At 37.8% G+C, this 17,559-nt stretch overlaps 1 protein-coding gene and 1 long non-coding RNA gene across 4 annotated transcripts in view; both read right to left on the minus strand.

Annotated features, from left to right (window-relative positions):
* The window catches only part of SPINK5 (serine peptidase inhibitor Kazal type 5), a 71,571-nt gene that overhangs the window by 12,199 nt on the left and 41,813 nt on the right, over positions 1 to 17,559 (minus strand). For 2 of the 3 annotated variants that reach the window (XM_057731777.1, XM_057731768.1), the window contains 10 exons: positions 14,817 to 14,944; positions 12,840 to 12,936; positions 11,270 to 11,397; positions 7,642 to 7,714; positions 6,627 to 6,754; positions 6,430 to 6,508; positions 4,231 to 4,358; positions 3,380 to 3,437; positions 2,350 to 2,477; positions 1,400 to 1,499 (listed from right to left, as the gene is read on the minus strand). In XM_057731777.1, coding sequence (XP_057587760.1) covers positions 1,400 to 1,499; positions 2,350 to 2,477; positions 3,380 to 3,437; positions 4,231 to 4,358; positions 6,430 to 6,508; positions 6,627 to 6,754; positions 7,642 to 7,714; positions 11,270 to 11,397; positions 12,840 to 12,936; positions 14,817 to 14,944 — 1,047 coding nt within the window. Of the gene's footprint in view, positions 1 to 1,399; positions 1,500 to 2,349; positions 2,478 to 2,586; positions 2,677 to 3,379; positions 3,438 to 4,230; positions 4,359 to 6,429; positions 6,509 to 6,626; positions 6,755 to 7,641; positions 7,715 to 11,269; positions 11,398 to 12,839; positions 12,937 to 14,816; positions 14,945 to 17,559 lie in introns of all 3 variants that reach the window. The other variant, XM_057731787.1, reaches the window with a different exon arrangement.
* On the minus strand, positions 14,962 to 17,550 carry LOC130851448 (uncharacterized). Its single transcript, XR_009053199.1, has 3 exons — positions 15,522 to 17,550; positions 15,332 to 15,411; positions 14,962 to 15,158 (listed from the first exon to the last, which is right to left on the minus strand). It is a non-coding gene; the product is annotated as an uncharacterized LOC130851448 (long non-coding RNA).

The following is a 17,559-nucleotide window of genomic DNA, read 5'->3' on the forward strand; positions in this document are numbered from 1 at the left end:
TCAACTTTAGTCCAATAAAAATTTCAAAAAAACCAGATTTTATTATTCACAGTAGCCAAGATACACACACACACACACACACACACACACACACACAATGGAATATTATTCAGCCACGAGAAGGAAGGAAATCCATTAGTGACAACTTTGATGAATCCTGAGGGCATGATGCTAAGTTAAATAAGTCAGACAAAGAAGGACGAATACTGTACGATATCACTTACATGTGGAATCTAAAAAAGCCAAACTCATAGAAACAGAGAATAGAAGGGTCGTTACCAGAGGATGGGATTGGAGAAATGAGGAGACATTGGTCAAAGGGTACAAGCTTTTAGTTAAAAGACGATAAGTTCTGGGGCTCTAATATGTGGTATGGTGATTATAGTTAATAACACTGTGTGATATACTCAGAGTTGGTGAGTAGATCTTAAATATTCTCACCACAGAAACAAATTATAATTATGTGAGGTGATGGAGATGCTAGTTAACACTACAATGGTAATCATTTTACAATCTGTAAGTCTTATCAATGTGTTGTACACAAATTTACATAATGTTACATGTCAACCATAGCTCAGTAAAGCTGGGGGGAAATAGCAGATTTTATGAATAGCTCTTCTCCATGCTTAGGTATCCCTAGTATAGCACCTAATTTACTAGAAATATGTAGTTAGTATGTATTTTGCTAGTGTATTTCATCTATTATTCTACTTGATTTGGGAAAATAATTAGATAAAATTCATATTTGATACCTTTCTTTATTCTTTTTTGGGTCATCAGACTAGGTGCTAAAGTCTCCCTTCTAGGACCCAATTTGAGTTCGCACTTTGTGAATGAATATACTTCATGCTCTGATATGTTCTTCTTTCTACTCCTGACCTTGACAAAGCTCTAAAAAAGCAATTCCATTAGGCTCAATGTAAATATAAATATGTCATTTTACACTTATAAGTGTATAAGTGTATAATAAATATAAATATGTTCAGCACAGCATTCCAGGCTATTGGGAAGAGGACTTGGTTTGGAGGAAGTTGGGTAAGGAGCCTTTCTGGTCTGCTGAAATTAGAGAACTGAGGCTGCTAGCTACTTATTTGACTGCATGTGCCAGAAGTCACATTCATTATATACCCACTGTTGAAAATTTCAAAAATGTATTTAATTCACTTGAAGTAGGGCTAATAATCTCAAAGAGCACAGAATAATGCACCAGTGAGTAACTCAGAACTCTTTACTAAGCATGAATTCCATTTAATCCTTGAAGGGACTTGAGGCTGTAACTGAATCAGTCTTTCCTAGACCTTTACATGAAATGAGGTTTATGGAGGGCAAATGGCAACAGGCCTCCCAAAATAAAGCGAATTAAGTTAATGAGTAACTTTTTAGAAATAGTAATTCTTACCAGAGAAGAAATGGAAGACTTTGGGCTGTCTTCCTCTTCAGAAGATCTAAGGTGAGATGGCTTTTCTTGAATTCTTTTCCTTTCCAAAACTTCTTTTTGACTAGAGAGGAAGACAAAAGTATTTTAAATTTACATCCACAAAGACTAGCTCCTATAACTTCCAGTGGGAAGTTAAACATTTCTAATAAAATATGATGGAACCACAGAACATTGAATGAGAGAGTGACCAGGGTGACATGTTAAGAAAAATACACAGCTGGGAGCTAGTTTAGCACTCCCATCACTTAATAGGTGTGTGACCTTGGATAAGGTTTTTAAATTCCTTGAACTTAGATTTCCTAAAATAAGAAAAGAGGATAGTGTTGGTAATTCCTTCCTCAAGGAACATACTATGAGGAGCTAAAAAAAATGCTGATTATTATTATTGTGTTCATACTGTTTTTTTCACAACCATCATCATCACCATTATCATCATCTGTTATGTCCATTGGTCCTCAAATATGGTTGTTTATCAGAATAACCTAGAAACCCTTTCTAAAAAACAAATTCCTTAGCCTTGGAGATTGTGACTTAATATATTGTGAGGTACAAAAATGTGTGTGTGTGTGTGTGTGTGTGTGTGTGTGTGTAAGACTTCTCTGTTGAGTCTGATCTAGTTGTAGAACAAATATTTGGAATAATTTCTTGTAACTATGATCCCGAGAGTTGAAAAACATTTTTTAAGTGACACAGCTAGTAAATATCATGGTTAGAACTTACGTCTGGATTTCCTATCTTCAAGCCGGAGTGTTCTTTCTCTCGTACCAGGTTTTCTCAACCTTAAGAGCCTTTCATCTAAAAACTTGGTTTAAGGCTCGCGTGAATACATGAGCACACGTGTATTTAATCAACAGTCTCTAAAAATGCAGTGCCCCTACTAGCTGAAGTAGTCACAGGATCCTCTTACTCACAAGATAGTTCTGCACATGTAGCACTTGTTTTTATATAACTTCCCATCAGCATCACGCACAGGGTCATACTCTCGAGTGCACATGAGCTCGTCATTCCTCACATACTCCCGAAAGTTCCTGCACTCATCCTGGAAAATGAGAAAGGGGACGTGGGCATGGCTTTTTCCCTTCTTGGCTTGGTGGTTTTCTCAAACTTGGTTTTAGGAAGTCCTCTCTTGGCTCTGGTATGAGACTCACTGCACTTATCCTGGCAATGGAGGCCAAGATATGCCCAGACTGTCTAAACTTTCCACCCTCCACTTCCTTCCAAACCTCTCTGCACTGGTCCTGGAAATGTAGGGAAACACAAAATGACACTTGAGAGACCTCCTTGTCTCCCTTGCCCTTTCCATCAATCCTTCCTTCCCTGCCTTTTCCACATGAGATATACTCTTGACCAAAGGACAATCACACAGGAATCTGAGTCTACAAATGTGATTATCACTGTTAAAGGACTGACTGAAGATGTCTTCTTTGTGATCTTGAAAAGCAAATAGAAAAGGAAGCATCATGCATGCTCACTATTGATTCATTGTTGCTCAGAAAACCATCTGGAGAAAACAGGGAAAAGACAACAAGGAGAGACACTAAAGAGGAGGCTTTGAGACTAGTTTATTTTACCTGAATTGTTAAAATCAATGTCCACAAGCAACATGAGGCCTCATTTCACATTTAAAGTGTCAGACATAAGCATGCAGTTGAGGTGGTAAAGAATTTTACCCACTATTTTCCAATCCACATTTCTCCCAAACAGGAGAGACTAGGCAATAATTGACACACACTGCAGGAGAATTCTCTATAAAATTGAGAAAAACATTAAACCTCAAAGCCAGAAGATAAATCTTATTATAACCCAAAGTGACAATATTGGCAAAATCAATTTTCTTTAAAGCAGAAGATTAGCAACTTTATTATCCAAAAAGTTGAGGAGAAGGCAAGAAACTAAGAATGAAAATTAAAGTAGTTATCTTTGTATCTTTTAAGAAATAACCTTTACGTGACTTAATTTTTCTTCTTTATTCTGTTTTCTTTCACTAGCTTCTCGCTCACTGCAGAATTAAAAAAGAAAAAAAGGATAAGGTAGTTTTCCAGAGTTATTATTGAATTTTTTAACCAAGTATTTCTCCAATTCTAAACATTAGACTATCTAACACTCTTTTCTCATATCTAAAAAATATCTAAGATACTTTTTAAAGAGTTCTGATCATTGGAATTTTCATAATACATTGGTGACAATGCTATCAACTTTCATAAATCCAGTTACTATACTGTTATCCAGATGATATAAATCTAAAAGGCCATTACTTTTTTTCCTTAATAGGATGTATTTATGACTCTCATATAGAGAGTTACTTCATTTCTCCTTTTTATTTTCTTATTGAGTTATAATGAAACTCTTCTGTATTGACTGTTGTTTACACAGTTATCATGCTTTAAAGTTTATAAACATTTAAAAAATACTATTTCCTTGAATCCCTATGAAAACTATACTGTGTAGTTATTATTCTGTTAAACACAGGAGGAACTGAGGCTCTGCAAAGTGAACTGGCCTGTCCCATGTAACTTATCTGATATGCTTCCTCCTTGAAGGTCAATGATGTTGGCATGATACAACAGGGTATTCTTCTATCCCTGGTGCTCCAGGTATGATTATGCTGCTCATAACAATCAAAATAAAAATTCCTTATGAAAGTGCTTTGGAAACTGACTTTTCTAAAATGAGGAGCTATTACTATGTTTTTAATGTGTGATGCCAAGCACCTTAAGTTTTAAATTAAGAGGAACTATTTTCTGGCGAACAGGCACAACATGTCAAACTGATCCATAAACTTCTTCACTTACAAGAGGCTCTGACACATAGCACACTTGTTGACGTGCATCTTGCCATAAGGACCTCGAACAGGGTCATTTTCTCTGGTGCAGATAAGCTTTCCGTTTCTCACCATGTTCTGGAATTCACGACACAGATCCTGCCAACAGGAACAAAGGGGAAAAAAGATGTTACTACAATAGTCTGATCTTTAAAACTGAAACATGATTGGTTGGTTATATGTAAAGTAACACTTGAGGAGGAAAATAAAAATCTAGAGAAAACTTTGGAGATGGAATGTGTTTTAAAGGCACTGTATTCAATATCTGCTTAAGAAGTTTGAATCCTCTCCATAACATCCCTCTCAAATAATTGTCTGCCCCAGTGGAATTTCACTGCCACCTAAGGCCATTTTTATACAGTATTCATTAAGCTGAATCCTAAACCTGTCTCTCTGCACCTCAGCTCATCACTCCACACATAAAAAGCCCTGGAATGAAATGAAAGATGCTCTCTGGCAAGACATATAAACATGTAAAGTTTTAGCTTTATTCATCAGAACAAAAAAATTTTTTAAATTGTTTCATCAAATCTGTATTATATTTCAGGCACTTAGTTGTGTGCTCTAATGGATTTCCTTTGGTGGTCATTAAAAAACCTGTAAGATAAACACTCATTATGCCCATTTTACAGATGAGAAAAATAAGGCTCAGAGAGAATAAGTAATGAAAATCAATGTTAAAACTGTGGTCAGAAACCTGCTAACAACCAGGCTATACTTCTTGCCTTCTTTGCCTTTACATGACAGAGAATAAGACTCCTACACATCTATAAGAACATGGAACCGCCTTTTTAACTCATTAAAAAATAAGAACCTTAAAAAGCAGGCAATGGAACTGAGCCCACAGGATTTGACCTCTGCTGAAATTTTTGGACAGTTTGTCTTAGACTTTTTTTAAGCCCAAAGAGCCATAGTAGAGATATGGGAAGATTACCTTAAAAAATACTGCCAGTTACCTAGATTGAAATTATCCTTCTTACTTTAAATTGTGGTACCCATGAATAACTCCAGACCTACTTTTATCTGTAGCATTTTAACAATTCTCTGGAACTGAATACCTGATCAACATTAAATGTCTCATAGCCATCATTTTTAAAACTTACTAGAAATTTTTTCCTCTTTCAGGTGCCCAAAATACCACATACGTCTATGTTTATGATAGCACCAATCTGCCTCTGTTGCAACGTGTGCTCTTTGGATGCAAATCTCTAGCTCTTCTATTGGTTATCTGTGTGTAGTTAACTCTGAGTTTTTCTCAACTGTAAAATTGGAACAGTACCACCTACTGCCTAGATTTGGGGCAGGTTTAAATATGATGGCATATGTGCTTTGTAAAGCTTATTTTACTTTGCATATGTAGATAAGACCAGAGCTTTCTTTTTACCACATTTACAAAAAATTTCTTGATATTTTCTATACATATACAGATTTTCTTCTTGTTTGAAATTCCTAAAATAGATATTTTAAAACTTGAAAAAAAAATGATCAATATTAGAACTAGAATAGATGTCCAGTAGAGATCATTTGAAGTTGTACAATAGTCTTTTCTCAAAGCCATTCATCTCCCAAAATGCATAACAGATTTTCCCAACATATTTTTCAAAGATGCACATTGCTATTAATGTTTCATTTTGTTTAGTCAGTACAGAACTAATGAAAAGTTGCCTCATTAATGGGAAAGCTTTCCTGGGGAAATTTCACTATTTCACTTTTCTAATTGAAGTCCATAGATGGATTAGAAGGGATTGTGCTATGTCATATTCTACGTGCTGGTGTTGTAAAGCATTGAACCTTGTTTTTAAAACCCCAAATTTAACACAAGATGGCACTAGAATACCAAGTGAAAAATCATCTGGAGCGCCAAGCTTTTGACACTTTTTTCTTTTTTGTCATTCTGGCATCTATTTGCTTAACTGTTTTCAGAAAAAAAAATCCACTTGATAATAAGAACAATATGACAGTGTTCCTACAAATGTGTGGTAATTGCATCAGAGTTGCTCTTAGGGCATTGAATTTCATGCTGTTTCTCTGAAGTTCTGGCCATGTCTTTCTTGTTTATCATTATATCCACAACTGGGACAGAGTAGGCCTTCCATAAGTGTTTGTTGAATGAATCAATCTTGTAACCAACCATCCAAATTTAAATATAAGCATGTCTAACATATATTACCTCTTTTCCATTGTTCTTTTCATTTGTGTTTCTCGTGTAGTCCTCCTCTTTGTTTTTTCTTTCAGCTGCTTCCCTTTCCCTTGAAGAAAAACATGAGAAGAAATGTTTAAAAATAATTGTCATTTTCTCAAACTGATGAGAAATGATTATTTCCTTTAAGACTCACAATTAAAGGCCCATTTTTGAAAAATACTCACAGTTTTTCCTTACACATAGTACACTTGTTGCCATGTGTCTTGCCATCTGGACCCTGGACAGGGTCACTTTCTCGGGTGCAAATAAGTTGTCCATTTTTCATTTGACTTCTAAACTCATTGCATACATCCTGAAAAGAAGGAAAGATTATATTGGAAATGTCTATTTTCACACAGTATTTGACTGAGCTTGAAAATTGGAAGATTTTGACTCAGGAGTTGGGCAGCCACTTAACCTTGCTGTGGAAGGCTCTATAATGGACCACAAAGGTGTCCAAGTTATAATTCCTGGAACCTGCAGATATGTAGCTTTACATGGCAAGGATGGAATTCGGGTGAGCTTAGAATGGAGAGATGATCCTGGATTATCTGGGTGGGCCCAACATAGTCACAAAGATTCTTGTTGAGTGAAACAGGAAGACAGGAGAATCAGTGTCATAATAATGCAGCATAAAAAAAAGAAAAAACTCAACTGGCCTCTGCTGATTTTAAAGATGGCCACAAGCCACGGAATGCAGGCACTTCTAGAAGTTAAAAAAAAAAAAAAGGCTAAGAAATAGAGCCTCCCCAGAGCCTCCACAGAGAAAAGCAGTCCTACTGACACCTTAGCTGTAACACAGGTGAGACTCATTTAGGACTTTCAAACTCCAGAAATGTATGATGATGAATTTGGGTTGTTTTAGCCACTGTTGGGAGTAATTTGTTACAGCAGCTGAACCTCATTTTCCTCATCTATAAAATGAGGTTGAAAAAAACTTGGTTGACCAGGCTATTGAGACAATTAAATAAACTACTATTTCTAAAGCTGTTTTGTAAAGTGTTAGACTGAAAGATTTCCATTCGGTGTTAAATTTCTACACTGAACAAATTATCAGTGATAGTCACATTAATGATGACTTCTGATCTTCTAAGGGCAAGATCTTGACTGGCAACCTTGACACCCTCTATCCACATTTTTGATAGTCAAGTAATGACTTACAGAAAGACCATTCTTGCCAAAACCTAGTTAATGATTCACCTGTCCTGATGCTGATTCAGTCCCATTTGATCTGTAGCCAGAAAGCTTTTTGTTTTCCTCTGCTTCTCTTTGCCTGGAAAAGGAAACAGTCAATAGTCATCTTGCAAACACATACTCAGATCTGGAAGGCACCTTAGAGTTTATGTATCCTAAACTACCTCCTTCACAGAGAATCTCTCTACACCTCTCAGAAATGGACAGTCACCTCGGTTATTAAGAAGCTCCCTCGTTACAAGGTAGATATTCTAGGTAGATCAATTCAAGTTAATCTCAGAGTCTCCTTTATTTGTATCCAAGTTAATCTCCCTATAGCTTTCATCCTTTAGTATTACTTCACATTCTCAGGAAAACACAGAACAAGTTTGCTGAATCCATTACCTCTTCCTGATAGCAAGCCTTCAGATATTTAAAGGCAAGTTTCAGGTCTCCAAGTTCAGCTTCCACAGTTCTTTTATCTTTTTATCATAATTTGTGGTTTTGATTCCTTACCAATTCACCATTCTTGTTCCTCGATTTGTAGGTCAATCTATCATAATATCATTTCAATTCATTATAATATCATTGGAGCCCAAGACAGACGACAAGTAATATAGGAAGCACCTTAGGATCGTGGTTTTTTGTTTTAATCTTTTACCTTTCTGATAAAATATTTATGCCAGTAGTTCCTAAGTTTTCATGTACATTAAGAATCACCTATAAGATTTTTAAAATCAGTTTCACTGTCAGTCCCAACAGTTTTACTGACAAGATCTACATTGGGATTCAGTACCTGATTTTTAACAAGCAAGCCAGGTGATTCTGATGCAACTGGCCCAAGATCCAAATACTGCAGAACTCTAGTACACGTATTTCTCTTTCAAAGTTTCATTTGGCTTTATGCTTAAGAGAAACGTTTATGAATGTAAATAACATGAATGTGTGTGTATGTATTTTAGGGAGATCCCTTTTCATATGTAAGAAATAGGGAAGTGGTAGTAAATATATCCTGAAGAAATTTTAATCAAATACTAGGAAAAGGAGACCACCTATAATAATTCAGTCTAGTGGAATTCAATTTACAGTCACAGACCTGCTCAAAAATCTGCAGTAGCTTCTGATCACACATAGAATAAAATCCAATGTCCTTCTCTTGGCCTAAAAAGCCTTACATGATCTTTCCAAATTAATTTCTTCAATTTTCCACACAATAATTTTGAGACATAATGACCTCCTCTCTCTTTCTTGAGCTTGTGAATTTCATATATATCTTCAGAACTTTGCACTGGCTCCTGCTCTGCCTGAAACTTCTTTCCTTCAGATGGCCAGATGGCTCATTTCACTCCCTTTTTCAGGTCTCCCTCACCTGTCAGGCTTTCCTCGCACACCGTAAAGTAGCAGCTCCAATCCCTTTCTGTTGCCTTCTCCACTGTATTTTTCTTATCATCACCTGGTCTGTTTTTTTTTTTTTTTTTTTAGCTCTTTATTGGAATATAATTGCTTTACACTGTTTTGCCAGTTTTAGCTGTACAACAAAGTGAATCAGCTGTATTTATACATAGATCCCCATATCCCCTCCCTCCTGCGACTCCCTCCCACCCTCCCTATCCCAGCCCTCTAAGTCATCACCCATCATGGCATTGATCTCCCTGTTTTATGCAACAGCTTCCCACTAGCTATCTATTTTATATTTGGTAGCATCATCTGGTCTTGTTATGTAGCTTTTTACTTCTTTGTTTATAATCTGTCTTTCCTATGTTATATTATAGTTCCATATGGCAAGAATTTTGTCTTGTTCACTTGAAGAGCACCTGTCCGTGAAGAGTGCCTATTATATAGTAGGCAATCAAAAACCATTTATTGTCGATGAATGGCTTCCAAAGACTGTAAAATTATTTCATTTATGTTCTTAAATATTTTGTTAAATACTCTAGGTAAGTATCTTATAACATAGATGACATGGGTTATATCAGCAAAGTTTTATCTTAATATTTGTTTGCATCAGAGAATCATCATTTATCCCTTCACAAAATTATCCACTATTAATATGTGCTGCAGAAAGAAACAGTCATATGTGGAGAGCTATCTCAATGACGTTCATCGTATCTACAAAGTATGAGGTGTGCAAAGGGGCAACATAGTATAGCGTAACAGATCATAATATTAGTCATTATTTTATTGCTATTAATGGTGACACCTGTTATTTGCTGAACACTGACAGTGCTAATAGTGACCATTCACATTTACTGTGCACCTACTTTGTGCTAGGCACTGTGCTAAGAGTTTTACCTAGTTCTTCTCATTTAACTTTCAAAAGAAACATTATGTGGCCACTATGATTATGGTTACCCCACCCCCACTATATATGTGAGCAGATTGAAGCCTGGGGAAGTGAAATAACCTGTCCAAGAACATGGAGCTGAAAACGCCATCTGATGCTAAAACCCTAGCACTGCCCCATTCTGCTTCTATTAAAGAATTTTTATAATGTGGAATAAATACTAGACTGGTATTCAGAAGAACTGGATTCTAGTTTCACCTCTGAAGTCACTCCCCCATGAGACCTTGTACTTAAAAAAAAAAAAATTCTGTTTTTCTTATCTGTAAAATGCAACATTTGGAATAATTAGATTTTATCACATGGCCTATATTACCACAAGATGTGATTTTTTTTTCAAGGAGGAACAAAATGTGTGTGGAGAAGCATTAAGTACTTATTAAATGCATATCAATTAAATACCATAATTAATAACACTGTGCTATGTGCATCAAATTTTAGAACTATGAGTACCTATCAAGGTCACCTAAAAAACTACCATAGTGGTTATATTACTTGCCCCAATAATACAAATCAAGAGTGGCTGAGTTGGATCATTAAGCACTCCAGTCAGTACCATTCACCAAAAGAAAATAAATAGAAGGAACAAACCCTGGATTATGCAATAAATGTGTCCCATACATATGACAAGAACCCTCTTAAACTATGCTGGTTAACTATTCCAAATGACCACAGCAAATCCTCCCTAGGATTTAGGCGTGATGTGTTCTAAAGAGCAATTATCTACCACAATGACACTTACAGTTCACAGGATTATGATAGCAAATAGATTAGGGGGCCTCCCTGGTGGCGCAGTGGTTAAGAATCCACCTGCCAATGCAGGGGACACGGGTTCAAGCCCTGCTCCGGGAAGATCCCACATGCCATGGAGCAACTAAGACCGTGCACCACAACTACTGAGCCTGCGCTCTAGAGCCCGCGAGCCACAACTACTAAGCCCACGTGCCGCAAGTACTGAAGTCCGTGAGCCTAGAGCCCGTGCTCTGCAACAAGAGAAGCCACCTCACTGAGAAATCGGTGCACCACAACGAAGAGTAGCCCCCGCTCGCCACAACTAGAGAAAGCCCATGCACAGCAACAAAGACCAAATGCAGCCCAAGGTAAAAAAAAATAGAGTAGGAATCAGCCACTGATTAGCTGCCCTTGCTAGGGCTCATTGTTCTTTAGGGGATGCAAGAGAAAGAGATAATATTTGAGAATTAACAAAAAGGGTCATTTTCATGAAAGGAGCTATTAGCCAAATGAGAAATAGCCATTAACTCAGGAGGAATACGTGGCTGTCTTTTAGACATGCAGGTTGAGAAAAGTACTTACAGTATCTCTTTACACATGGTACACTTATTGTTGTATGATTTGCCATCTGTGCCACGTACAGGATCCTTCTCCCGAGTACAGCTGAGTTTTCCATTTTTCATTTGTTTCCGATACTCAGCACATTGGTCCTGAAAAGGAAGAAGAGAACAGGCCTCCTGGATGACTTGGTCTGTTGTATTGTTACTAAGTTTGTTAAATGCTTTGAGTAAGAAGTTCTTGTCTGTCTCCTCTTATAAGGCATGTAACGTCTAGGATTGCTGTCTACAGAAGAAGAGGGGCTGGGACCATCCATATTCTAAGATGTCAGGTGTCATGGGTAATGTTGCTGTTAAGGTTCTACACGGGGAAATTACAAAGCTGGCTGGGATTTAATCGCATAGATCAAGGGTCAGCAAACTGTAGCCTACAGGACTAATCTGTCCTGCTGTCTGTTCTTACATATGAAGTTTTATATATAAAACTTGAAACACACCCTCACTCATTCATTTAAATATTATTTATGGCTGCCTTCCCACAACAGTGGCAGAGTTAAATAGTCGCAACAGAGACCAGGTGACTCACAATGCCTAAAATACTTGCTATCTGGCCTTTTATAGGAAAAAAAAAATTGCTGACTTCTAATGAAGATAGAAGGGAGAAAGAAGTGCTGGGAGAAAGCACAAAATCACGCGAAATGCCAAGGAAGACAGGCTTGAGCAAATTATGGAGAACACAGACAAAGGGTCTTAACAAGTCTATCACTTGAGAGTGAGAACTCAGCTTCCTACAGGAGAAAATATGGAAAAACAGAAAAGCCAAAATTTATCAGAGGCAAATATTGGGCCTGTGTCAGGTCTGGAGGCAAAGAGATGGTTTTGATATCCCCAGGTCATAAGAATAGAAATAAGGTAGCTGTGATCTCAGGCAGTTGTGTTCTCATGCCTGAGGAGTGGGCTTACATGCAACATTGTCATGCTGACACTTAAAAATGTCTCAGGAAATGTGCTAAACACTTGCCTAAATTATTTTATTGTATCCCTATAAGAGTACTGCTAAGTAAGAGAAACTAGAGTTGAGTGAGATGAAGTGATTTATTCAGTCCTTCACAAGCCCAAGGGTAGGATCATACCCCAAACTATCTGACTTGAAAACCTGTGCTCTTTCACCATATTATCCTACCTTGGAACAATAGAAAATATACCTCCAAAAAGTAGCTCCATTCAAAGAAAGAATAATGAAAGGAAGAGCACGTGAATGCTGATGTGGAGCGTCTCCACGTTGATACCACTTACTCTCCTAGGGTCATTTGTTGGCCTAAAAGCTAGATGATATAAAGAGGAGTAAAGAGACTGGGATCTCGTATTCATGTTAATTATTTCCAAGTTTAAAGAAGCCAAAGTGAGCCCGGGAGAAACTAAAAATTGCTCAGATATTACTCTACAGTCTGAAGGGGAAAACCCCCTGTCCTTCCAAGGATGCTTTCCAACTCAGCACTACATACACTCATAGCCTTTGACCACAGGCTCTGCCATGGTCCCAGTGCCACTGAGTTGAGCCCACTATGGTTGTGGAAATTAGAAGCTGCTCTCACCTGATCTTTCCCTCCTCGATTACCATTGGAACCATCCCCTGCAGCATTTCTCCACTCTTCCTCTTCTTTTCTCTTTCTTTCTTCATCTTCTTTCTGGCTGGAAATTAGAAGGTGGGAGGTAGGGAATAATAGATTACAGAGAGTGGAATGCATTTCTATGAGTTTCTCATCATATGACCAAATTAGATTTGTATGGAATTCACCAGCATTTATTGAACATTTTTTACACTGCAGGCCCTCTTCTTCGAAAATATCAATAGAAAGATGAATTATATTGCATCCTTTTGCCTGGAAGAGCTCTCACTGCAGTAGAAGGAAACCAACATTTACATAACCAGAAGCAAGACTAGCTGGGCGATTAATTAGCATTTCATATGTGCTCATGTGAGCCTCCAGCTGGATTTCTCTCCAATACCTCAAATTCAAGAAGCCTGAAAGTAATTATCTTATCTGCCAAATGTGTTCTTCCTCCTGGACTCTCTTTCATGAAAAACAAAACACTGGGGCCATCCCTGACTGCTCCCTCTCCTTCAGCTCACATGGCTGTTGCCACAGGACACTGGTTGCACTTTCACAGTGTCTCCCATGTTGATCTCTTCACCTTCTAGTCTAGCTCCCGTGCTGTCGTTACCTCTCACTGGGTTACGTAATCCCCTACTACCATCAGCAGTATTTTAGTCCCTTCCTTCTCTTCTCCTTTTTACTGCTGACATATGAATCTTCTGAAAGGAACCACAGTGATGCCACTTACTCTCCTAGCTGAAAAATTTTAGCAACTTGCCACTGTATGTAGAATTGACTTCAAAATCCATGATCTGGCATTCAAAGTTGGTAAAGTGGGTAAGGTCTAGCTAAACTAAAGTGACTTCTTTTTATGTACATACTACAGTTTCTATTGGGTCTTTGCTGCTGCACACCACGCTTTCTCTAGTTGTGGTAAGCAGGGGCTACTTTTCGTTGCAGTGAGCAGGCTTCTCAGTGAGGTGGCTTCTCTTGTGGAGCACGGGCTCTAGGTGTGTGGGCTTCAGTAGTTGCAGCACACAGGCTCAATAGTTGTGGCTCATGGGCTCTAGAGCATAGGCTCAATAGTTGTGGCACGTGGGCTTAGTTGCTCCACGGCATGTGGGATCTTCCTGGAGCAGGGATCGAACCTGGGTCCCCTGCTTTGGCAGGTGGATTCTTAACCACTGCGCCACCTAGGAAGTCCTCCTTAATTTTAGATTTTACCTATGCTGTTCTCTCTTTTCCTCTCATTCCTTCCTGTACTGTTCATACATTATCCAAATTACCAGATCCAGTTCTATCCTTCCATAAAACTGTCTATTAACTCTCCCTTTTCTAAACTACCATAACACATTGTATATATTGTTTTTCATTTAGCAATTCCTTCTTTGCATTATATTAATTTATGCCCATGTCTAATCCTTACTGAAATTTATGATTTCTGCTAATACTGTTTCATTCAACTTTGCATAACCAGTATACACATTGAACATTGCAGAAGTTCAGCAAATGACTGTTGAATGACAAATATTTTAGGTGTACTTCCAAACTTTGTGTAAAGAGCTATTTTTAATTTCCTAAAAGTGTGATTTTTTTTCAAAATGCAGGCAGAAGAGTTAGATTGGTAGTAAAATCCGTATGTGTTCTTCCCAATGGGGATTACAAAATAATCCAGGAAAGGGATCCACCTGATAGCAAAGGACTTAGAGTTTTATCAGAAAGATGGTATGATCCATTGAGAGGCGCTACCCCAGAACTAATGGAGAATGCAGGGAAATAACTTAGTCATGTACTGTCTGTTTCTAGAATCGTGAATCTTAGCCTCTGTAAAGAAAGACTCACCCCAGAGTGCTTTATGGACCATCATTTGTTACTTTTACATGTAAGGAAAAGACAAACACAATATATATTATCTTCCCAGCTCTTTGCTCCCAGCTCTGCCACCCACAGCGTGGGCTTCATCTGTGCACTCACAAGACTGCTTTGCACATGGCACACTTGTTGCCATGGGTCTTGCCATCTGGGCCACGCACGGGATCATTTTCTCGAGTGCAGAAAAGACTTCCATTTTGCAAAAGGCTCCGAAATTCACTGCATGTATCCTGAAAGGAGGAGAAAAGGCAAGAGCTTGGGTATTTTCTTAGAAATTACTTTGTTGGGTCCCTACTAAGTGCTTCCTGGAAACAAAAAAGAAAATGACCTATGAATGTTCCTTTCTGGGAGTTGTTTTGTTCAGTTCCTACTGAGCACACAGGATTTAAAAAGAGGTTTCTGTTTCTTTTTCCTTGAAGTATAGCCTCCAAATCCAGACTGCACCTGCAGTCACACACAAGCAAGAAGCTCTTAATAAACTGGTTTCTCTGCAGACTGGTCACAGTCCTTAGTCAAGATTTTATTGTCCATCTCTGTTATATTATACTGCAACAAAAGCACAGTACATGGCATAGAATTTTAAAGAATTAAGGTTTAGGTAGAACTTTGAAATTCACCTGGTGTAACCATCTGTACTATGTCTCAGTCCCCTTTATGTCATGCCTGCCAAGAAGTCGTCTAATTTGCACTGGAACACCTGCGGTGATAAGGAGTTCATTACCCTCTAGATAGTTCATTCCAAAATTTCTATCAGATCATGCCCACAAATTAGCCACAGTGCTACTTTGGGAGGATGTTGGAAAATACCTCTAATCAAGCCTATAGGATCCTTATTCTTAGGGTTTTATTTTTCTGAGATGTCACTGCTAATAGGATGAGTATGTTCCTTCAAACCACTGAGCAAAGTCAACATATTTTACTTCTCCCAGAAGAACTGAGGATATTTTTCTTCTTGCACACAGTCTTCAAATATTTGGAGAAAGCTTTCTTGTCCTTCTCTGTAGCTCCCTATGTCCTTTTCCAAGAGCAAAACATCCCCAGGTACTTCATTCATTCTGTTCCAATCTGTTTCAGTCATTTGCACCATTTCTCATTCTGAATTCTTCCCCGTTCCTAAAGGATTTAACATAATATTCCAGGCATATCCAGCGAAGCCCAATATGTTGACAGCTATATCATACTGCTAGTTAGCATTCCGATCTGTCACCAAGAGACCTTGGATGGGGGGTCTTGCCTCTGTGTGCCTCAGCTACCTCTTCTATAAAATGGAAATAATAATAGTATCTGTTCCACGCAATTAAAATAATAATGGCCAATATGTATTAAGTATTCAATATATGTGCTGAATTGTTGTGAGAATGATGTAAGAATAATGTATATCTACGTATATCTGTTGTACAATGATTGACACGTAGGAAGTACGCAGTAAATTTTAGCTTCAGAGTTAGGAGGATTGAGATAGAATAAGCAAATCACTTAATATCATACAGTTAATTACTGGTGGCAAGTAAGATTGAATTTGTGTTGTTTTTTTCCTGTATCTTTCAGTTCAAGTTGAAACTCAGTGATGATAAGAGTGAGTTTCCCTAGCTCTCGGGGTTCACTGCCTGATGCCCTAACTGGTCATATTTAGCAAAAGAAATGTGATATGAGAGGATAGTTTAGTGGCAGTAGCTAATGTGAAATCAGAAATTGTCTCATACTGAATATTCAGAATATTCTCTTGTTGATGTTGAAAGAGAAGCATATAAGGTACTCATTATTTTTAAATTCAGACTCACAATTGTGGGAAATACAATCGTAAACAAACCAATCATACAGAATTCCAAGTGATACTTCATTAGAGATAATTTGTTAAGCTCTTTATTGGAATATAATTGCTTTACACTCTTGTACCAGCTTTTGAGGTACACCAAAGTGAATCAGCTGTATTTATACATATATCGCCATATCCCCTCCCTCCCGGGACTCTCTCTCACCCTCCCTGTCTTGGCCCTCTAAGGCATCACCCATCATCGAGTTGATCTCCCTTTGTTATACAGCAACTTCCCACTAGCTATCTATTTTACAATTGATAGTGTAAATATGTCTATGCTACTCTCTCAGTTTGTCCCAAGAGATTATTTTTAATGTCAGTAGTTTTTGATGGGGGCAAGGAAATGAACACAAACCTGGAAAAATCTACCTGGAGTCAGTCATTTTGAAACCAAGAAAATATTATTTGGGGAAGTTGCTTTTCTCTTTTTTCCCCCGAATTCTGGGACCAGAGATAATTAAAGTTAAAGCAAGGAACACACCTGGTTTGACCAAATGTGCTCATCCAAAGCTACACAGTGTGTCAGGGATAATGCTAGATTTGGTGTTAGGAAATCTAAGTTTGAATTCTGTTGTTCCCATTTTTCAACTGTGAGAACTTTGAAATATGAAGATCCTGATATCAATATTCTCGCTACCTTTGTAAGCAAGTTCTCCCTCTCTCTGGATTTAAAAATCTTCATTTAAAAATAGGGCATGGAGTAAATCATAGGTTTGCAAACTATGGCCTGTGAGCAAAACCTGGCCTCCCACCTCTTTGTATAAATAAAGTGTTATTGGAACATAGCCATGCCCATTTGTTTGCATATTATCCATGGCTGCTTTAGAGCTACAATAGCAGAGTGGAGTAGTTGTGACAGAGACTGAATGGTCATAACCTAAAATATCTACTGTACAGTCGTTTGTGAAAATTTTATGAACCCCTGGACTAACTGAACCTTGAGTTCTCTCACATTGGCCTTCAGTGGTTCCATGAGTTATTTTTAAAGAGAAACTGCAAAACTTCATTGTGGTATGAAGCTTCCAGGAT

This window comes from Hippopotamus amphibius, chromosome 1 (assembly GCF_030028045.1).
Source record: "Hippopotamus amphibius kiboko isolate mHipAmp2 chromosome 1, mHipAmp2.hap2, whole genome shotgun sequence".
NCBI classification, from domain to species: Eukaryota; Metazoa; Chordata; class Mammalia; order Artiodactyla; family Hippopotamidae; genus Hippopotamus; species Hippopotamus amphibius.